This window comes from Lathamus discolor, chromosome 1 (assembly GCF_037157495.1).
Source record: "Lathamus discolor isolate bLatDis1 chromosome 1, bLatDis1.hap1, whole genome shotgun sequence".
In the NCBI taxonomy this organism is placed as follows: domain Eukaryota; kingdom Metazoa; phylum Chordata; class Aves; order Psittaciformes; family Psittacidae; genus Lathamus; species Lathamus discolor.
Window position 1 is genome coordinate 8,527,057 of NC_088884.1, and position 22,830 is coordinate 8,549,886.

General features: G+C 44.1%; 1 protein-coding gene across 5 annotated transcripts in view; it reads left to right on the forward strand.

Annotated features, from left to right (window-relative positions):
* Positions 1–22,830, forward strand: part of PPM1H (protein phosphatase, Mg2+/Mn2+ dependent 1H) — a 166,726-nt gene that overhangs the window by 117,069 nt on the left and 26,827 nt on the right. For all 5 annotated transcript variants that reach the window (XR_010613675.1, XM_065684378.1, XM_065684449.1 and 2 more), the window contains exons 7-9: positions 7,666–7,729; positions 9,433–9,540; positions 16,978–17,129. Coding sequence is in view for 4 of the 5 variants with exons in the window: in XM_065684378.1 (XP_065540450.1) it covers positions 7,666–7,729; positions 9,433–9,540; positions 16,978–17,129 (324 nt within the window). In the remaining variant the exon portion in view is untranslated. The remainder of the gene's footprint in view (positions 1–7,665; positions 7,730–9,432; positions 9,541–16,977; positions 17,130–22,830) is intronic.

A 22,830-nucleotide genomic window follows, 5' to 3' on the forward strand; every position in this document is an offset into this window, starting at 1 on the left:
GTCCCTCTTTTCAGCCTGAATTTATCTGCTGGCAAATGCCTGTGGGTCTAATTAGCTTAGCATTATTAGTCTTATTCAGATAAGCTGCATTTCCTAACAGCTTGATTCCAACTTGTAAAAAGTAATTGGAAGTCTGCAAACCCTGTGCCATAACCTGCTTGATTGCGCCTTTTAGCCAAATTCATGTAATTTACAAAAAGTCATCCTTTCTCCCCCCTCCCCTTTTAATTGAGCCTTTTTGTCTAGTGCAACCTTCTGTGCTTCTTCTGTTGAAATCCTGGCTGTATTGTTGTGTTCGAGACCTCAGCCGTACCCTTTGTACAATCGCCAGGGAGAGATCAAATTTTAATTTCATAATTACTTCACAAGAAAGCAGCCTTTTCCCCAGTCACGCCTGGTATTAATTTCCTCCCAGCAACTTACATTTTCATAATTTAATGATTATGGGCCACCTTTGCAGCACTGGGCCTTTCTGGAGAAGAGAGAGATAGGATATCATTTCTGCAGCAGAAACAGTAATCTATGGCCTCTTGCTTTTCGTCTTTGCTCTTGTCTCTCATTGCGAGGGAGCCAGGAGCAGGACGGGACGTGTCTCTTCAGTGCAAGCAAGCAGGGCAGCTTGCTGGGTTGTGCCTGGGTGTCTGGGGCACAGCTCAGCAATGATGAATGGCTGTTTGCAATGTGCATGTTATGCATCTTCTCAAGATTTGCAGCCCTCACTGCAGGAGCAGCGGGAGGTGAGAGCTGACCTGCTGTGTACAGCACGTCTCCTGACAGTGACAAATGGCTCCTTTCCCCAAGTGCACACATGCTGCAAGAGCTGAGCCAGTGTCTTCAGGGCAGGAGAAAGCAGAAACAAGAAAGTAATAGTGCTGCAACAGAAGAGAGAACTGGTCTTGGATAAAGCTCTTCAGGGCCCAGCAAGTCTGGCAACAATGAGGTTGGTCTGAGCCACATCCTACAGCAGCATCTCCTTCTGGTAGCAGTGCATCTAAGGCCTGTCCCTGCACAGCTGTGCATTTCTGCTTGGGCTTTGCCTTGGCACTAGATCAGGTGCTGCATATCAGGGACAAACAAAAGGCTCCCAGTCTGTTTTATCAGAAAGAAACTGAACTGAAATGAGGTTATCTACAATCTGAAAACCCAAGCAAAACCACCTCTTCCTCCTGGTAAGGTCAAGTCTCTTCCCCTGCTCCTATTTTCTCTGGCTTCCCCAGCTACACAAATTGGACATAACCTCATCTGGGTCACTAGGAAATCCTCTTTCTTTCTGTTGCCACCCAGAACTGACCTATGGCTCTGCTGCTTGCTAAGGGTCCCCTTGCTTCTCAGCACTGCTGTGGTATAGTGAGGTCTCTGCTTGCTGTGTCTCACTGACTGCCCCATCCTATGCTACAGTGATCTTTCCCAGAAGAGTTTGCTTCATGATTCCTTCTTAACAGCAGTCTCCTTTCAGAAGATCCCAGCTAGCAGGAGTGGAGCAGGCACCGCGAGGTTAACACTCTCCCATCTGCCTCACCACATCCTTTTAACAAGCAGCACATCAAAATGTGAATTTACAAACGTTTTTTCTGTCCATCACAGTGCATTAAGCCCATAGGGTTATAACAGCCTGCTTCCCTTATCCCTCTTATCTCCAGAGAAAATGCTGACAAACTTTCCTGTTTGTCTTTTAGAAGAGATGAAGTAAATTTTAAGAAGCACTCAAGACAACAAATTCACTGGGGAAAAAAGAAAGAGTTGGCCTGGTGAGACTGTTGCAGAACACAGACCCACCTGATGTGCAGCTGCAGTACCTGCACATGCTTTCTGTCACTCAGTAGTGGAAGCTCAAGTGGTCACCAGCAGTGAATGAAAGTGCTCACGGTACACTTGCTCTGTCCCTCCCAGCCTCCTGAGCAAAAAAGCAGCAGGAGAGAGTGCTTGTAAATAGCCCCAGTTATGTTTTTTGTCCTTTTGGGGGCAAGGACCTATCTAGATCCTTAGCCACCCCCTCCACCGACTCTTCCTCCCCCACTTTCTTTTAATGCTCTATTGGAGGGGAGTGGAATAAAAACTCAGCCACCTTCCAGAAAGTGCCCGAGAAAAGATGCTGGTGCTTGAATCTTTAAAGTGGGCTGGCCAAGATGGATAGGGCTTGTTTTGCTTAGGAATTACTTCCACAGGAGTACTTGGCGGGGAGGGGGGGCAGGATACAGCCTCTCCAAAGTCCAGACTCCATGTTAGGGCTATATATGACAGTGAAGGCTCCCTGGAGATCCGGAGCTCACATAACAGTCTGATTTGACCAAGCCAGAGATGGTGTGTGTGTACAGGTCACGCTGAGATGCTTCATTTTTTGTCATCTGTAGACAAGTAGGCAGAACTGGGGTTTGCAGAATGACACATTGTACAGTTTCAGGTTCACAAGAAGGAGTTTCTGACTTTTCTGTGAAAAACATGTATTTTAAAACTTGTATGTTTTCTTCTTTACCTGGAAGAAACCCTATGTCAGTATCTTGGTTTAGAGTAGATCTTTCCCTAAAAACTGGTTTGTGCATATGTGCACATCTATAACTGATTTGCATTTGCCACCATGTTGTCTCTTAACGAACATTGCTATAGCTTATGCACTTTTATTAGCTTTGTTTATCATAGTTTTCCTCATTAAACTGTTTGTCAGATGAGAAGTAAGGGAAAGCTACTGAGGCACTGGAACATTAAAGCTAACCTACCTAGAAGGTACTTAGTGTCAGATAGCACTGCCTGGATTTAGAGATCCTGATTCTGCAAAAGCACGTATGTGTAAGGACATTTTTAAAAGGTTATGGCTTATCGAGAGATAAATTGCACCATTTTCAGTGGCTCCGTGCCTAACTTACACTGCACATCTCTTCTTGGTACTAAGCACACGTTTATACTGGTTTGATGCCTGTAGTTCAATAGGCAGTACACATAAACAATTCCTTTTGGGTTGGTGATTTAAGCTCTGTTATCCAAAGAGCGAGCTCCAATCCACCGATTCCTTGTGTGGGAGGGGGAAAAAAAAAGCCACAACCGGTTTCAAGTTTTGTGTTGCTCAAAGATTAAAATCTGATTTCCTATTGGAATGGCCAAGGAAAGCTGAGGTTGGGGGAAGGGAGGTTGGTTGGCTAGCTGGGTTAGTTTTGTTGTGAGGTTTTATTGGAGGGCGAGAGAGGAGGGACAGATTGGGGGTGGTTCTGACTGAGTTTGGGGTTTTTTACAGATTATCAAAGCAGTGCTAGAAATAAGCCAAAGCCATAAACCTTTCTCAAAGGAGAGCCTTCATCCTTGTCCTCAGTACAAACTAGTGCATTTCTGAAGCTTTTTCTTGCTTGCTCGCTTGCCACAAGTGGGTTTATTGTATGCTTAAAGCTAAAGCCCTTTGACAATTTTGTTTTTCCTTCCTTAGGTTTAATTCTCAGGTGTCTCTAGCAGAGATGTGAAAAATGGACAAACTTTCTAAAGCCAAGTACTATGGAAAAGCAGAGCACAGAGGCTGGATTCCCCTGTCATGCACAGAACTGAGCCTTCCAGGTCAGGGTAGATTGTGGTTTTGCCACCATCTGTTGTGCCTGGGGATGCCAACACAATACTTGTCAGGACCAGTAACCTTACACAGTTTGCTGTAAAAGAAAACACTATGTGGATTTTGGGTTTGGTCACCACCAACTTCTACTCTTACGTGAATTTGTATGTGCTTTCATAAGGCCAATTTTAAGAACAAATTATATGGCAGGAGAATGCATAACACATGTAAGAAATTATCTAGGCTTTTGGCTCTGCAATCTGTATTTGGGAGCTTACCAGGTTTTCAAGTTCTGACCCAGCAATATTCAGGTAACTTTGATAATCTTTTCTTTAAAGAGTGCCTAAAGCACTCCTAATAACCTCAGCACTGTAGGAAACTTATTCCGTAGATTGTCTTGTGTATTTAGCAGCTGCTGGTGATTTTATTCACCGTGTATTTAGAGCAGATTCCAGTTAGCATATGAGTAACATCATGTCAGTCCTAGTTCTTTCGTTCTGACATCTCTTTTGGCTCGTGGTGCGATTTGGCCCTGTTTTCCAAAATGTTGATCCTGAGTCCAAATGTAACGTTGTGGGTGGTACATATGTCAAGCCCTAGTTCAGTATTTTTGGACAGCAGTAGCATTTCATAATTCTTTTGAAATGAAAAGAAGAAATGAAGTTAACTGAAAAAAAAAATGCGGCTAGATCTAGCTGGGCACAAGCTCGCCTTTTCTACTCCTCCCTCAGCCCCCCTGATTTTCCATTTGGAAAACTAGAGGTTTACGTGGCATAAGCACTTGACAGTATTTAGGCTCATTCAGACGAGCAAGCAATAGCATAGCCTTTTCTTTATAACCTGTCTTGTCATGGCATGGTGGCCACTGAGACCTCCTGAGATGAAGATGGGGAGGGTGAAGGGTTGCAACCGTGTGTTTGTGCTTTTTAAAACAGCGAGCTAGGCTGAATTATGTAGATGGCTGACTAAGGCCATGCTGGCACTAGAAAAGCCAAACAACCCCCTCAGGTTTTCTGTATGTCTGTGTTTGATATACCTACTGCTGTACTATATCTTTATATACAGCGCACTCTAAACAGCACACAAAGATATAAATGTGATTTTATTACAGAAAACCAAGTGAAATAGTCCAGAAGGTTGTAGCCTGTGTGAAATAAACACACGTATGAAGTACACGAGGTTTCACAGGGCATAAATCAAAACGAACTTCATAGCTTCCTTCCTTCCTTCTCCCCAGTGCAGTTGCAGAGCTGCTAGCTGAAAAGCTGTCCTTCATCCTTCTCTTGCAGCAAACCACATGCTCATATATTATTAATTCTGTTTTGCTAGTACTGTAGGACGTAGGTACCTTTCTAGAGTGTCTCAGGTTGCTTTTCAGAGTGCCTGTGCCAGCTCCACTGCTGTGGTTGCAGTTCTGCACATCGTTTTTGAAGTGCTGGTAGTTTTTCAGGCAATAGCAACATCAACAGAATAAGCGTGCTTGAGATGAGTCTTGACACCCAAGTTCTGAGCCCAAGAGATGATTTGCTGTGAGTAAACATAAACAAATTACAGTAGCCCTCTGGGCCTCCCTCACTCAGTTGGATAGCTTCAGGAGGTCATGGGCTAGCCAGCTGCCCTTCCTAATCTGCTGATGAAACAAGTTAGCTTCAGCCCTTGCAACACAGCCTCTTCCAGCATCCTTACACCATTGTGTCACAGTTGAAGGCCCTAGAGACAGTGGTCCTTATGGATAAAGATGCTGGACTTGGCAGTGGGGACCATTCTTTGGAAGGACACCAGCCTAATTAATGCCTCTTTTACCCTTTTTTTTTCCCTACCTTTTTTATCTTCTTCCTAGAGCACAGCGTGATGTGCTATGCAGAATATAAGGAAGGCGGGGAGAGAGGGAAGAGCCCATTTTTGGCTCTTACAGGACAGTGTAAAGTGAGGGATTTGGTCTTAGGTATTTGTAGTTAGCTTGCAGGTAACATAGTTTGTGGTTTTCCTTTAAAAAGGAGGTTGCAAATAAGTCGTATCAATTTAGTCTTGTCTGCTGTTTGCAACAGATGTTACAACTTGAAAACCCAGTAGGAATGGTTGTCTAGTCAGGCTTATGGTTTGAATAGTCATCTGACTGATGCCCGACGTAGACTCAGCTGATACTCTTTTTCTTGGTGTCAGAGCACAACTGGCTTTATGCAACGAATAGGAGAGTTTGGACTCATCCTCGAGGACATTTTGCCTCGGATCCCAGCACTGTAGCTCCAGGTGGAAGCTCTGGGACATGTTCGTGAGCAGTCAATTGAGAATGGTAAAATTCTTCCTCCACATTCAAACCAGGATATCCAAGTTGGTGACTGAGGCAGAGGTGTTAACTATTCCCTGTTGGAAATAAAGGAAAGAACAAGAGCTAAGTCCATGACTGACTCATCCTTCTCAACAAAATGCTATTTCAGGATTTAAACATCAGGGAAGTATTATCATGCTGGCTACTTGTAGTGATTTATGCCTTTTTGTTTTGTTTAAGAGCTAATCCATTTGTCCTCTGCAGTACAAAATGCCATTCAGATGCCTTCACTGTATTGTCTCTTACAGAAATGCCCAAGCCCCAAGATAATCTTGCCCACGTGGTCTCCCATGAGTCACCCACTGTGTTTAGCAAAGCTCACCTGGTTCCGTTTTGGGATTTCACATGTAGTAATGTTTTGTAGTACAGGAGCAAAGTCCTCCACTACTGTTTTTTGCTATGCATTTTGGTTGCTTTTCCTTTTTGTTTTCTCTTCCCCTCCCCTCCAATCCTAATATCAGCCCTACCAGTGATTACTGGGAAATGTAAATGTGGGGCTTAAATGTCTATTCCACTCTCTTGGAAGGCTGAGGCTTGCCGGGGCGATGCAGCATGTATAGCTGTGTAATATAGCACCATTTATTGATCCCAGGCCTGTGCCGTATTTTGGTGAAGCAGGGGGCAGTTCAATTACAATATAGGATTTCACCCTTAATTTTTAATTTCCTGCTGGTTTGTGTCACAGCCTTAACGTTGCTTAAACCTGATCAAATGCGACTCCCCGGAGCTCAGGCAGCCAGCCCAGCTGGAGTGTTGCGCTGCAGCAAGGACTGGTGGTGGCTGGCAGGCGACCTGCTGCAGAGCTTTCCCTCCTCCTGCTTGTCCTTCCACTTCAGAGGGGTGCACTGATTCATGCACTCAGGGGACGATCTTGGTATCACATCAAAGGCTTTGGGCAGGGAAAGGCTGGGAGGGACAATTTTGTGGTATGAAGAGGAAGCATGTCCCTCTGGTGTGACGTAGTTTAACCAAAGAGGCTCCCCAGCACCTTGGCTCGAGCATATGTTGTATAAGCCACAGGACCCTACAGCCATCTATTTTATTTATTTATTTAATCTCGCTGGCAAAAATGCTCACCTTCTTACCTCATCAGTGTCAACAGCTGGATGTGTAATAGGTAGAATACACAGGTATGCAGTAAACAGAAGCAGAGTATGAGCATTTGTTTCTCTTGTCTCTTGGCCATGGGAAAGCTGCTGTGAAACCCGAAATCTCTGACAACCTTGACTGTTGCAGTCAAGGTCAGATGAGAACTAAATGTCCTAAGACTCTCCGGCACATGAAGCTTGTCTTGGTTTAAGCAATCCTGAAAGGTGAGAAAAGGATTGGAGAGCTGCTTCACGCTTTGACTGGGTCCACGCTGTCTCATTGCTCACCGTTCCATGTTAACAGTGTGAATCTGGTCATTGGTTATTTTTGTAGTGGGTTTGGGGTTTTTCTGGTTGGTTGGTTGGTTGGTTTGGGGCTTTTTTCCTGGCACTGTATTACAGTATAGCTGCTGCCATAGCCAACGATATCTTACCTGATTAGGATGTTTTTCAAGTCCACCTCTTTTTCCTTGCAAGCAAGAGACTGACATGTTAGGTATTTCCTTGCGTTCATTTTTTCTTTCAGTGAAATGGATAATTCTTTAGGGAAAATCTTTCCACAGAAAAATAAAATTTCCATTTTGGTTTAAAGACAGAGCAGAGTCCCTAGGAAAAATAATGATTTTTATTTTTATGTTAAATCACAGCTGCTTGTTTCAGGGCACTGGGTGACTAATTGAGTGCAAGCGTTATAAATTTTGTTTGTCCTCCCCCCACAGGGCATACAAAACCATTGAGGAAGATGACTTGAAGTTCCCCCTTATATATGGAGAAGGCAAGAAGGTGGGCACATTTCTTTCCTCACACCAAAGGAAGAAGGAATTCTGTGCTGTTTACCACTCAGTTTAGCCTGTGGCAGTACAGTGTTTTCCACTCAGTATCTCTTTATTTTATCGTTTTGACAGCTTGAAAGAATATCTTGGTTCTGTCATAAATCAGTCTTGTGTCTGGGGGTGGCAGGGAGAGCTCAACATACTAAAAAGCATTTTTATAGCAAACATAGTCTTTTGCTGTTCAGTTTGCTTTTGTTTTTCTTTCATTGTAAGCAGGCTACAATGAGGCAGTCTTAAATAATTTACTTAAAATGTTCCTGGTTTCATTGTAAAATATAACTAGTAAGGATGAAGATAGCAAAGTACCTCACGTTACTGAAAACAAAGCAGGAGAATATTTAGTAGGGCTCTGAGATGCAAAACTAATTTAGGAAGGGAAGGGATGAGGGCAGGATTTGGAAAGTATAACACCCCTTAACCATATCTTCTTCAGCTAGTGTACATGAACTCAATGTTGAATGTTTCTCATGTGTGAATGCTGATAGCTTTTCTTGAAAGGGAGAAAACGAACCATTCTGTTTGGGTGTACTTTGTTACAGCTCTGTGATTAAGAACAGTGAGATCATTAGTGCTGATCCCAGCAAGCTTAGCTGGATGCAGCAATAAGATCAATACAAGGACGCAGTGGTGTCAGCTTGCCGATATTGGTATGCTCACTGTGTTTCTAAATAGTGCTCCCCTGCTGCATTAGGTTGTTATCTCAATGCAAAAATACACACTCTTCAAAATTAGTCCAAGTTTTGAAGGTTCAGACCTGCAGCTTATCTCTGAATTTGGTTAGGTTTATAATTATTTGCAAAATGTTTCATGCACATCTTTTTAATTTACTTTCTTATTGCTTTATGGAGCCAGGGGTTAGCGAGGCAAAATAATTTTGAGTCAGTTGCTCACTGTTATTGATGCTTTGAGCTCTCTTGTTCAGAAGCTGCTGCAGCTAAACTAGAATTTGGGGGAAGTGATAGAGCAGAGGGTGAGGTTCCCCATGAGGCTGCCTGCCTGCTCAATCTTTGGAGAAGTGTTAATGAAGAAGAGCCCAGCATCTCTTGGGAGACAGCTTATGTTGTAGAGGAAGGTGCTTGGGGAAGGAAGTGGTAGACCTAAGGTAAAAGCAGACCTGCCCTAGACTGGCTCTTTACAGAATAGAGCACTGTGGTCAGTGCCATTGTCTCCTGTTTGTTTAGGAATTTAAGGTGGCCTTTGGCACTTTTCCTTGGTGGGGGGGAATATACTGCAGCATGATAGTAGGAAGAGGCCACATGTTTCTTAAGTGAGTAATTACGCTTCTCATCCTTTTTATAAAACCTGTTTACTAACATTATAATTTGCTGAAGGCATGTTCTCATAGATTGGAATGGGATAGTGAGGCGTCTGGGATAGGTTTCCATAGTCCCAGTCCGTTATACATGGTCACGGTTTAAGATGGGTGTACAGACTGGGATGTGGATGAATACAGAATAATAAGGGAGATGGAGATGACACGAGCATGAACAGTTTTGATTAGCTGTGTTAAATCTAGAGTTTCTGGAAGAGGGAAGGGAATTCATCCCCAACTCTAGCAGTTACAGAGTAGGAATGTTATTTCTTTCCTTATTGATAGACTAGATATTGATGCATGTAACAAGATTTAATCCCATTGCTTTTCCTTATTTCCAGGCTCGGGTTATGGCAACAATTGGAGTGACCCGAGGACTGGGAGACCATGACCTGAAAGTCCATGACTCCAATATATATATCAAACCTTTCTTGTCCTCGTCTCCTGAGGTAAAACAGCCAAGGTTTAACTATCTGATTTGTGAGGGAGAAACAAATATACTTAGTACGCTTACTTGTTCTTCCCAAATTGTCCATTCTAATTGTGGTCCAATCCAGGTAACATGCTGCCCTTCCCCAGGGTGCAGCATGTTAGTAACATCCACACAGGAAGAACATTGTAAGCTCCACAACTGTGTGCCCTGGCTCTTGTTGCTCCACATCCCTGGCAGAGCATTGATGCCTTCTCACTGCCTGGTCTATGGTTATCCCATAGCCTTGCAACTCAGCGTGACAGACACCCATTTCTCCCCACCTTCACGTACTCCAGCTCCCCTTGAGGCCTGGATCATGATATTTTCGCACAAGCTTATGTAAATCTGTGTTCTCCATAAGGGAGCACTGGATGTCTTCCACAGTAGTGTAGTATCCTGCATTACACAGAGGATACCAGAACTACTCTTGAGCAGGAAAATGCCAAGAGTAATTGAAAGAGGGCTTTCTGCTTCCATTTGTCTGCCTCTTCACCTTCGGCTTTTAGTTCTTTATGGTGGTTTTATGCAAACACCAAATAATGACAGAAATAGCAATGCACATTCCCAGATGATGGCATAATGAGGGGATTATGCAGTATTTGTGTTAGGTGTAGTTTTAAATACCTCCATCATTTTTACTTGCCTTGCCACAAACAATTCCAGTGTTTGACCACCAGAGACCTTGCAGTGGAGGATATCAAGCCTTCCAAAGGGATTTGAATGTATTTGTTAACAAGAAACTTGCAAACCTCGCTTTTTTTTTCCCCCTCTCTAACTGCATTCCTGTCCTACGTCAAGGAATAGATGACACATATTTTTCATAAAATATTAAGCAAGGGCAAGCCATCTGATGACAGCATAAAAAGGAGGAGGCTTTGCTTCCATGCCCCAGATGCTGAGAGCTATCCACTGTCAGCTAGCTTGCTGGAGTTTTAACCATACCCGGTATTTGACCTGGAATTTATTGCTTGCTACAGAAGTGCAAGAGAATGAAAATACACAAATGATAACATACTGCTAGGAAGGAGCAAAGTTATTACATTAACCTTGCTTAGAATAGTTTTGAGACTTTCAAAATACAAATTTAAAAAATGCTGAGGGATTCTAGCCCTGAAGAAAAGTGGGAGATCTACTGACAGCTCCTTCTTCATGTTTCCTTGCTGTCAATCCGGTACCTTCCCTCTCCCCCTTTGAATGTGTGGTATCCTTCATCTGAGACCTGCTCCTGTTCTCTGCAGCCAGGCAAGCAGCAGCTCTGCCCTCATCAGTGTTGATGGATTTGTTTAGTGCCAGCAAAATGATGCAATTCTACCTATTTATTTTTCTTTCTGGCATGCTGAGACCCAGTGTTGCTGGGGTATGTAATGGCTGCAGCACAGTATCTCAGCAGTATCATCTCTGCCAATTGCTGCTGCAGTATTTGTCTGTGTGTATAAACTAAAACTTCTCATGGGCTTTTCTGATTTGTATGGAATGTGTCTGTACGTGTTCAAATTCTGGAATATGACATCCAGTTCATATGCTATCCACGTTTCAGGATCTCTTAACTGCTTTGCAAAAGGGAAGCAAAATTGGCTTTGTTTCCACATTCCCTTCACAGCTAAATTCAGCAGAAACGTACAAGGGCAGGAGGAGGAAAGACAGAGCACCAGCCACCTCAATTTAGAGGTACTGGCAAAAAAAGCCCTGAATTTTATTAGGAAGTAACATATGCTCCAACTTGCTTTCCATTGCACGTCCTTCTCCTAATCATCTCTTCCTTCTCCTCCCAGAGAGAACCCCAGTGCTTCATCTCCTCATGCTTTTCCCCTGACTTGTTCTGTCCCTCTACAGTGCACCTTGCACAGAAACTGACATTAAGCAAGTGTCTTTGTGCTGCCATCTGGGAAGCTTGGCACTTGGAAGTAAAGGCAGTGGCATCAAGCAGCAGTCATGTTTGGCCCTTGTGCAGCATTGGATTTCAAATTGTTTATATAGAGGTAGGGAAGCACAATGTGTGGTTTCCAGACCTGGAAAAAAGGAAGCACAGGAAATTAAGGCGCACAGTGAGTCGTGACAGAGGGAGGATCCAAGTCCTCTGGCTTCTTTTTCTGTGCTGTCCTCTCCCAAGTTCAGGGCAACTTGGCGAGTTTTCAGAACATTTACTTCCAGCGTGGCAAAGCTCTGGTATGCCATGTCCACCAAAATTTAGCAGAAGGAAAGGTAAGCAACCCTGAGACTACATCCAGAAACAGGCATTATAAAAGTGATTTGAGAGGGGTGTGAAATGATGCTTTGATAGAGTGCCAGGCTACGGGAGGAGAAGTCATGTAGCCAAGACTGACAAATGTAATCAGGATTCAGTGGCTCAGCTGTTAGGAGACCAGATTTGAAGGACTTCTGCAGGTTGGTGAGCTCCAGAGAATTGAGCCTTTTGTAATGAACTGGAGTAGCACAAAGCAGGCAAGCCATGGCTGAGGCTCTCTGGCATGGAATTAAATATTTATTTTTCATAATGGAGCAGTTCATTTGAAAGCTTTCAGCAGGAAACTCTGCTTTTTAGAGCTCAGCAAGAGCCACCTTGTTGCAGCTGAAAAGCGGAATTTCATCCTGAAATCTTTCAAAGGGTAGCTCAGCCATTTGATGGGGTGAGGTGCGGCTCTGACAGCAGCATTTGGCCCTTGCCAGTGAGGAGCCCTAAGCCAGCCACCATAGCAAATGACAAGAAGGTAATGAAGGAGAATTTTTGTCATTTCGTTATGTTAGCAAAACCTTTCTGACAACTCCACAAACATGTCAAAGGAGACGGTTTCGGATTCACATCTGCCTTCTGGAGAAATCTTTAGGAATTACACCATCGAAAGGAACGGGCAAGGCAAATAGCTAAGAACTACAGTATGATCAAAGGGAGTCAAGGTGGTTTCAAGAAGTAAACATCACGCTTTAGTGGCTTGAAGTCCTTCAGGGTTATGTCTACCAGAGAATTAAAAAAAAATCATAATAAATGCAGTAGATGGTCTTGCATGAGCACTTTGATTTCTCAGAAAACATTTGAGAAACTGTTCTGCATCACAGGTTATTAATATAAAAGATATGAAGCTGCAGACTAAGTGGAAAGTTGGCACAGTCTCCTGGAAATTGGCTAAAGGGCAGGAAACAAAGGGTGGCAGTAAAAAAGCTAAAAGGAGATTAATTGGTGAGTGCTGCAGGGAGCAGTGTTGGGACCCGCTTTTTATTATTTACATATAAATTACTTGGAGGGTGGTATTGAAAGATCTCATCGTTTGCCAGCGAAGCCGCACTGGATAACACTGCGCATAAAAAGGGCCGATACGATTAAGAAAGGGCTTAATTTATTGCAGTAGCCGAGCTGATCAATAGTGCAGGCGAGTGAATGCGGGCTGTTGTTTGACTCGAATTCCCCCAGGGCCGGCTGCTCCGGCTGCTGAGGAGCGCACCTCAGGTGGCTGCAGGCTCGTGTGTCACTCTGTTGTGAACGGTTTTCCAGCCGCAGGGACTGGCGTTGGCCGCCTCTTCAAAACAAACCTGGCAAACAAGCTCCAGCGCCTTCGCAGAGCTTCTGTGGTCCCTTTAGCGTCCAAACACAGGGTTTGGCCAGGGGGTAGATCTGTTTGAAATGTAAATATAAAAGCAGCCCACCTGTTTGTTTGTTGCTTGCCCAGAGCGTTTTTCTCAGTGCTCTTGACTGCGTGGAAGTGAGCAATATGAGAAACAAATATCTGGATTGAAGAGAGGCATTATGTGACAAACTGCATAACGCGTGTTCAGAAAGACGTGTGTGACTATGAGCTCTAGCAGTGTGTATCTGCTCATAGCTATCAGCAGAGATCTGTAAGTGCCAGTCAGGATAAAATACAGTGTAACCCAGTGCTTATTGTCATGGATGTCTGTGCTTCTTCCTTACAGTTTCTTTGCATTTTCTGGTTACTAAAGTCAAGTTTAGCTTACTTAACAGGTCCGCTGCTTTATATCAATTAAGACATCAGTGGATGGTAAAAGTATGGTGACCAAACTAGGTTCCTTTAAGGCCTGCGCCAGTGATCCAGAGAGATGTTGAAGAGTCAGAAAGTCAGCCAGGGCGGTACAGAAGGGGCTGGTAGGCTGGGGTGGGGGGGGGGGGGGGGGAGGAGGACAGAGCACAAGTAGCCCAAAGCATTTTGGGCAGAGGTCACAAGTTCTGTGTGGCACTGCCAGGACTGACAGAAGGAACACTGGCTGCAGAAGGAACAAGTTATAAGGGGAAGGCTGTAGATTCAGGGTGGAATTGCTAGGAAATCTATCTAACATGCAGCACCAGTTAAGGAAACCTCTGTACTGCCAGCCAGTGTCTGGTCAACCATCATCTGCACTAGCAGGGCTATGCAATACTGTTTTGCAGTGTGTACAGCTTTGTGCAAACTTATGCTACAGACAGAATGTCATTTAAACCTCCCTGTTGTTTAGTGTCCTGAAATACAGGCACGAAAGAAGGCCTTTTCTGTACAGCATCTGTGGAGAATGCTGTGGGGTATTGCACACGGTGGGGATGTGTGGAGCGGATGCTCAGTGAGCCTTGCTGGTCTAAGCATCTGTTACACATGCCTTGGTGGTGCTGCCCAGCCTGTGTGCCTCTGCTGTCACACTGCTCCGTGTCCAGCTGAAGGCACATGTCACTAACTGCAAGAGACCCTCATTGACCCAACTAAGAGCTAGAACAAAGCTGTTAGCAGAAAAAGTGAAGGGTTAGGAGCTGGCTTGTGCTGTGCCTGGGCAAGGTGCTCTGTGTGCGTAACCTGAATAGACGGGGCAGCTCTAAATTAACTCGTTGTCAGCCACATACTGAGGGCACCTACGACTGTATTCTACACATCTGAGTAAATACAGAAAGAAAAAGCTGTTATTATGTGGACCTGGTTGCCCTAATGTGTTGCTGCTGTGGTAACTGAAAGGCAGAAAAATCTGCATTTCAGTGAACATTCTGTTGCATAGCCAACTAACTGGTCCTTGTATACAAGAATCTTACCTGAAGTTGTCCCTGACTTGCCTCCTACAATCTTGGCCCTCTCTTTTCCTTAGTCTGGGAACCAGCCTAGCATTGCTTATTGGTCACACAGAATCACAGAATCACAGAATCCCAAGGGTTGGAAGGGACCTAAAAAGATCATCTAGTCCAACCCCCCTGCAAGAGCAGGGTAACCTACCCCACTGCCCTTCTCTCCAGCTCTTCTGATGTTTTGTTCCTTCAAATGGCACCCCTCTCTGGAGGTGCTCACAAAGCTTTTGCTCTTAGGACATAATTACCTTGTTCCCAGATTACCCATAAAATCAGTGGTTGCATTTTCTTTTTCCTTTTCCCCAAAAACTAAACATGATCTTGATAAAATGATCTGTCCTTGGTCTTGCTGGAGCATTTTGACATGTGGATTGGCTGCAGGTAGCTTTGACAAGTTTCTTATCTGCCCAAGTAGCATTTCCCAGTTGGACAAGATTGTTCAATTCAGGAGGATTCAAAACAGTGATGCTTGGTCTTGGTTTCCTGCCTTCTCCCCCACCAATGTTGCAAAAAAGGCTCTTGTGTAAAGTGTACTTTGCCTGGGTGCGAAAACTGTGGTAGATGTGTTTTTCCTAGCGCTGACATTCCAAGCTTGGTCATCCCTACTAGGGGCTTGCTGCTGAGTGCATCCCTGAGCATTAACCCCAGTGCTCTCTCAAATATTTGCCTGTACCCAAGAGATCTGACCAGAACATGTCCTGCTTATTGATGGCTGTGTCGGCCAACTTAATCCTCCGCAGTGATTTCCGAGTTGAAAGCCTGGGCTGTTAGAAGCTGAACTAAATTCTGGGAGATGGGGACTCTCATGGCTACTGGTTTCTGTGCAGTGGGCTTGAGATGGGGGCTGTGCTGCATATAGGCATTTTTTCTGTAACAGTATTCTCACTCAGTCTGAATAAGGAGATGCGCTTTAATGAAGAGAGTATCTTGCCTTGACTTTAATCCTCTTCAGAGTCCTTATTCATCTGCTACCTTAGATAATGAAGTGAAGGTTACATTTTACAAATGACCTTCTTGTGCTTTTGAGTAAAAGGCGAACAAGTAAGGATTAGCAGTCAGGTCTAGGTGATTTTTTTTTCCTCTGGTACTGGTTGCAGTCCCATAAAATCATAATTACATTAAAAGGTCCAGGCATTTTATGTGTGTCGCCTGCTCCATGGCTCCTAAGGGAAAATGCACCACGAGGGAGAATAAAACAGCTCATATTTTCTATTTATGCCAAGTGCTTGTCCTGACAAATTTCCCGACTGCCGCTGCTGTTAGTGGAGCCCGAGGCTGGAGCAGGGTGCGTGACGAGGTGTACCGTTTCCAAACTTCAGTACAGATGATCGTTTCCTCCTGTCTGCCTTGCCAAGGTTGTCACACTTCTTCTTTCAAACTGTGGTTGTTGCTGTGGTAATTGAAGTGCTGGGTGAGTGCTTTGTAACAGCTCCCCATCGCAAGCTGGGAATTGCAGGCGGTTTGTCGGCTGGGGTACAGCGTGTGCTGCAAGGAGAAGTTACACTGAACTAAAGGCTCAGGGCTCATTTAAAACACTTGCCATGGCCTTTGCTCACATTCTGTCTCAGCTGACGGCCTCCCAGCATCCCCATGTCTGCCCCTTCCACTCCCAGCTTTCCCCAGCCTCATCGGGAAGAGGACAGTGGAAGTTGTGCCAAAGTGAGGGAGTTACAGAGATGCCAGCAGCACCTTACTGGCTACAGGCCAATAAGGTGAAGCCAGTGGGCACTTTAACTGTGTGAATAAGCTCAGGGGGTCACTTGTGTGCGGATCTTGAATCAGCCTTCTGATTCAGACTCCTTACAAATACACATAACTGAGCAATTTCTCTCCATTTCATGGAACTGCTCACTTGCTCAGGCATAATCCTTGAGTGCAGCAGCTGCCTCAGGTCTAGAAAAGTAAATGCGATGCCGTCTGCCACACAGGCATTTCCAAACACGCAATTTATCTGACAGAGGTAAATGGGTCTGGACAAATAGTGAAAACAATTATTTGTGAATATTTTATTAGAAAATATCAAAAATTCATCAAATAAATTATTCAGCTTCCATATGACTAGCCCTGCCAATGATAGGGAAAAGCCTCACATGCTGAAACCAGGCTGCTGAGTGGGGGAGGCTTCAAGTGCCGCTGGCAACAGGCAGCATGGTGCTTTGCAGCCTAGCTTAGGAACACTTGCATCCATCCCAGCTGGGTCAGCACTGGAGCCAAGGCAGGAGGGGTTGCTGTCTCAAGGTCTAAACTGGGGACAGACCCCAGGCAGTGCTGTGAGAGTGGTATTTCAGTGCCCTGACTGAACCTGGTAGCTCACAAGCAAACTCAGCAGTGTTTTACAAACAGATCTGACAGACTCCTCTTTCATGGGTTTTTTCGTTTTAGGTGAGAGTCTATGACCTCGTGCAGTATGAGCATGGGCCAGATGATGTTCTGATCCTAGCTACTGATGGACTCTGGGATGTGCTGTTAAATGAAGAAGTGGCAGAAGCTGTCACTAACTTTCTACCAAACTGTGACCCTGATGATCCCCACAGGTTTGTACTCGTCTCTGATTTTCTATCTGTGCTGCAAGAAGAGTGCTTTCTGGTAACGTATTTTTGTAGAAAGTATGGTATGAATAGCAGTCCGTAAACACGCAACACTTACAAAAAGACATTTGTTGGACGGAGCCCCTACAGCAAATGTGGAGGTTTGGGGGGGTGAGTTGTCTGTTGTAACTCAGAATTGACAGCTTTCAAAGGAGTACTTGTGGGATCACAATATCTTGGCATGGGATCCATTTTCTTTGCTATACAAGGTTCTGTGGAAACTGTCAAGGCTGAAGTCTTACAAGAACAATGCAGCACATCTCTGTCTCCAGCAGTTACAGGTTTCTGCTTAACTCTTCCCTGGATAGTCCCTTAACACTAAAGATTATATAGATCATGGGCATCTCTCTCTGTCACACTGTATATATATATATACGTGTATGTATAAATACTACATGGTGTGGTTTGTATAAATAGTACATGGACCACTCATTCCTGGTCATGCTGCAGCCTTTAAATCCCCCTTCAGTAGGATTTAAATCCACTTCAGTGCAACCAGCTGAGGACAGGTGTGGTGACAAGATAGATGGAAAGTCTGACTCTGTTTCGTTTAGTTGGATTCTGTTTCATTTCACAGTTTTGACCTCCCTTGTCCTCTTTATTTTCCTGTCTTTACCACCTCTTACTTGATCAGGTTCTCTCTTTAAAGCATACCATCAAGCAAACAAACAGGTTTCCAAACAACTGGCTATGGCACTGTCTGCCTTGAGTGAGTCTGTCTGCTGCCGGGTTCAGTGTCGCCATGAATTAAAACATTATGCTAGAGATCAGAAGTCTCTCACTTATAAATGGGAGGACTGTGAAAGTGGAAAGAGCTTTATCCTTCCCTAGGGACTGTTCAGGAAGGGAAGTGTGTGCTGCTGCTGAATTCAAGCCTGGCCATCGTTGTCTTCTGCTCTCGCTCTGGGTTAAGAGTAGGGAAAAGAGCTCTAATGCATCCCCAGTTGGCCTGCATGAAATGGAGTTTCAGAAATAAGCTCTGTGATATCTCAGCAGCCCAGTGAAAACACATAGCATGGTGAGAGAGCTACAGTTGTTTAGATGTGGCAACTCAGGAGAACATGGGAAAACCCATCTCAAAATGCTTGGTGTTTCCCGTATTTCTAAGTGGTCATCTTCACAGGCTCGGCCCTGTTCTCCATCAGCAAACAAGGAAGATAACTGGGTATGGGCATCCTGACAGCCACTTGGGTTTTAAAGTGAGAACAGCTCCAAAGTAACTCACAAGCAGTATTTTCTTGCCCTGACACTTTGAAATGCAAAAGAGGTTTTGCTGCAAGCTCTCAATTGTCAAGGGAATGGATGATTAGTATGAAGCTGCAACTCTAGCTTCCCTACCTCCCTGCACTGTAGAATCATAGAATAGTTAGGGTTGGAAAGGACCTCAAGATCGTCTAGTTCTAACTGCCCTGCCATGGGCAAAGAGAAGAGGTAGTATGAATGACAGCCAGGGCTGTGTCTACTTCAGGAAGACATGGAAGTGTCTCTGCCCTCTCCCTGGGAGGAGATCAGGCAAGATTAGTGGGCCTCACTTCCAAGGCATCTGGCACTGTGCTATGCAGATATGCCATTAATTTAAGGTAGGAGTAGATGACCCACCCAATGTACTTCTGGCTATGCCCTAGCACTGCTCAGAGGTGGCAGGGAGCTTTTGCTCTCATCTCTGCACCCTTGAGTCTCCTCTTGCAAAGGCACCTGAGAAAATGTAATGCCTCTGCCCTGCTCTGCCTCCATTCTCATCTAGGAATTGGGAAAGGTTGGCTCTTCCTACCGTCCTTGCTGCTCCTGTCTGTTGTGAAAATAGTCTGGGTATATTGTGTCTGTCTTGTTGCTTTTGGTCTTCCCAAAGCTGGTGATAGCCACCACACCTGCTGCAGTAGGAATGGGAATTCTTTGATCTTTTTGACTTGTTAGGTGAGTAATTTTCCATCCATTATAAAACACTCATATAAACCAGAGACACTAAAGGAAAAAGATTTTCATTGTTTCATTTAGATTTGTTTGCTGTGATTTAGCCCCTGTAATTGTGGGGGATTAGTCCCTGTTTGTGCCAGCGTGAGTATAACACACTCCAGAATTGGGTGGGCCTGCTGTAATATGAGTTAGAACAAACACATTTATAGGTGTTTGACCCTACTGGTCTGTGAATGGACATCTGAATTAAAACTTAATTTGTTCTTTTAAGTAACTTTGTGCCAGGTCATTTAGAGGCTTACAAATAGTGGTGCCAAGATATTTCTCGTGCCAGCTTGCAAAAGGTAATTAGAGCAGTCCCTCATATAGTTTGCAATGATATTTATGAAAATTACCTTTGTGGAATTGCTCTTGCTGCTTGGTTGTAAAGAATATTTAAAGGGTTTAAAGTACTGTGTGAGAGGTTTTATGTAATTACTTCACAGTGGTCCAAATGAGGTATAACTAATGAATTTACAATAGCATAGCAGCTCAGACTGTAGAGCTGCATTCATTCCTCTCACTAGTCAGTGCCAGGAAAATCTTGTTTGCTCTATTATCAGTGTTATGTTTAAAGGAAATATTATCCCAGAAACTGTCAGGTTCTGTGATGGGTGTAGTGACATAGTCTGTGGTGAGGTGATCGGCTGAAAATGTGAAATCTCTAGGGATGTAGAAAGCTTGTCAGAATGTAAGAGACTTGCCCCCTGGGTTTGGTAATGCTGTGGTGTTCAGGAGAACCTACCTGTGAAGCAGAGTCTGGATCTGCCTGACCCAGTAGCCTACTTACTCCCTGACAGCAGCATATTTAAAACGGAGCCAAAGCTAGAGAGGAAGATTTTAGAGCTGCAGAGTACTTACCTGTTATGTAATTAGCTCTTTGTGGGAACAATAGGTTTCCCATTTGAATTAGAAGTCATTTTATAGCCTGATGGGTAAGAGCTTACAGCCTTGGCCATGCTCTTGGGATTCTCTCCTGTTGCTATTTACTGTCAGAACTGTGAGTGTTTTTTACACACAGAAAAATATCTTTGGATCTTGTCAAACATAGCATTTGCCTGGACATTTCAAAGTACAGGGAGAGGAAAGTCCTGGAGTGTCTTCATCCAGCCACGCACACAGAGCCTCAGGGGATTTGGGCAGTGGGTGAAGGGCACAGACTTGATTAGACAACAGTTCCTCTGCAATAGCTGTGATGGAGGGAATAAACAGGGTTGGAGCTGGGTTTCTCAGCCAGCTCATCTCTATGAGTATTGTGGCAGACAAGAGAATGAAGGGGACCCTGCGTGAAGAGCAGGTGTAGCAGCACACTGCTGCTCACCATGCATCATCCTTCTGAAGAGGTGGGAAGAATGAGAAGCATGACTTTTGCCCGCTTCCTTCAGCTGCAGTTCCGTAGGTTTGCACACTGACATTGGGAACCTCTTTCTTATCCTCCCTCCTGTCCTTTCTCATCCCCTCTCACGCCCTCTCTCACACAAGCCAGAAAGATTTATGAGGATGCTGGGGAGTTGCTCCACCTCTGCTGGATGTGAGAAGATAAGGAGCTGCTCAGACAGCAGCAGGTTTCCCCCACTGTCACCATTTCTCCTGCAGTACTTTCACTGATCAATACTGAAAGCTTCAGCAGAAGAACACACAAAAAAAAGCATATATATTTATTCTTAAAACACAAAAGCTGTAACCCTGTGAGGCTGTTCATTAGGAGGAAATTAATACTTTAAAACTACTTCAGCAGTTCTCTAAGGCTGTGCCAACAGCTGAATCCCAAGTCCACAGACAGCACTGGAGAATAAAACATTCAGTAATGGACTGCTGCTGCTATTCATCGCCAGGTGCAAGAGACCGTATCTCCTCTAGTGCCAAGGTGAACAGCATCACTTCAGTTCGGCTTTACACAAGGAGATAAGTTACCTCGCTCCTCTCTTTACCTGTTCCTTTTCCTTGCTTGGATGTGCTGGTTTTCTTGTGTATTTCACAGACTGTCTATGAGAGAATTTCTGGTTTATTAAAATTCCCTTGTTTTTATCTTGTCCTCTCCAAACATTAAACAGCAAAAGCTTTACACAATCAAGAGCAATATTCATTCCTTTGTACTCTTTAGATGTGAGGAGCCCTTGTTAATTAGAAAAAGGAGGAAGGCAAAGTTTTCTCACAGAATGATGGGTGTTTTCTTCTCTTAAATTCTGACAATAGCTGAGAAATCCTTGGAAAAGATGTTCTAGCCAAAATTCACTCAGCATCAGACATGCTGTGAACAAATATTCCAGTTTCTTGCTTGCCACGTGGAGTCCTTTTGTTCCTTAGCCCTGCATCTGATTTGGGGATTTGGGAACTGGGGAGTGCAAGTATGTATGTTTGGGTTTTATTCCCCTTGGAAAGTATAATTTCATGTTGCATTAGGACAGTGCATGCAGAGCTGCTTGTCAAATCCTGCTGTTAGAGCTCAAGGTCCTTGCTACAGACTTCTCTTGGAGTATTCAGACAGTGTGCATGTGGGTATGGAGGCTTGTGTGTTACAGTTCATGCCTTGGGCCCTTCTCTTATTGCTAAAAGTAAATCTTCTGTCAAAACTAGTGAGGGCTGGAAATTTGATTACTCAGTACCATTAGGAGCAGGGGGTGCATTACTTCTGTACAACATTACTTGGATTTAACATCAGACCTTTTGAGTAGTCAAATGTTGGTCCATTTGCATTGAAGAAATCTCTCCAGCGGCACAAATAATTCTATTCCTGGTACAAAGGAGTCATTTTAAGGCACTAAATGATAGCAGTGCAACTTAATTGGTTCTTTTTTCCTTTTGTTATGCCCAGAGAGTGGTTGAAGTATCTACCGATAAAAACTACCATTTGATAATGCAATTTTGGGGTTAGAACATCCTTGATACTCAATAAACTCTTCCTCCCAGCTTCTGAGCAATGGAGAAACCGTCCTTTCCTATTCCTCAGATGGGATCTGGGCAGATCATCTTTAGTCAAGGATCCTCTTCTAAAAAGCGACGTCTTGAAATGTGAACCTTTCTTGTCCTTCCTGATTTCCGGGAACTTCAGAGGTGTGTTTTGCCTCTGGAGGCCTACATCATCTCAGAGGTTGTTACATACATAATGCTTTAAATAAAGTACAGGCAGACACAGTATTGAACTGTTCAGGTTTTTCTTGTCCATTTTCTAACTGTTCAGTTAATGTTTAATTATCAAATCATAGAAAATCTTGTCTCCACCCAGCCCAATTCCAAACGTCTCAGCCAGGTGTTGGGCTGACATAGAAAACCATGTGACAATAGCTGTTCACCCGTAATCAGATCTCTTTCAGAGGAAGCTTCTTAGTACGCAGATGTGTTGATCTAGGGGCAGCAGGTAAAATGATAAGGGAGAACTTGTCAGAGCACATGAAAGAGCACCATCTGTGCACCACCTTTTGGACTCTGACACGCTTCTGCGGCCAAACAGCATCTGTTATTTTTTCAGGATGGAGAATAACTCCCATAGATGCAGCAGTGCTCAGCCCAGCACAGGCTGGGAGTTCTGAAGCAACGTGAGACTTGGTATTTCACTAAATTAAGCACGTGACAATTCACATTCACACAATTTTCATTGAACTCATAAATGTGAAAGAACTGTGGGACTCTGTTAATCTGGCTGTATTAACTGTAAGTTTACTTTTCCAGTTTCAGAATAGGGGAGATTTAAAAA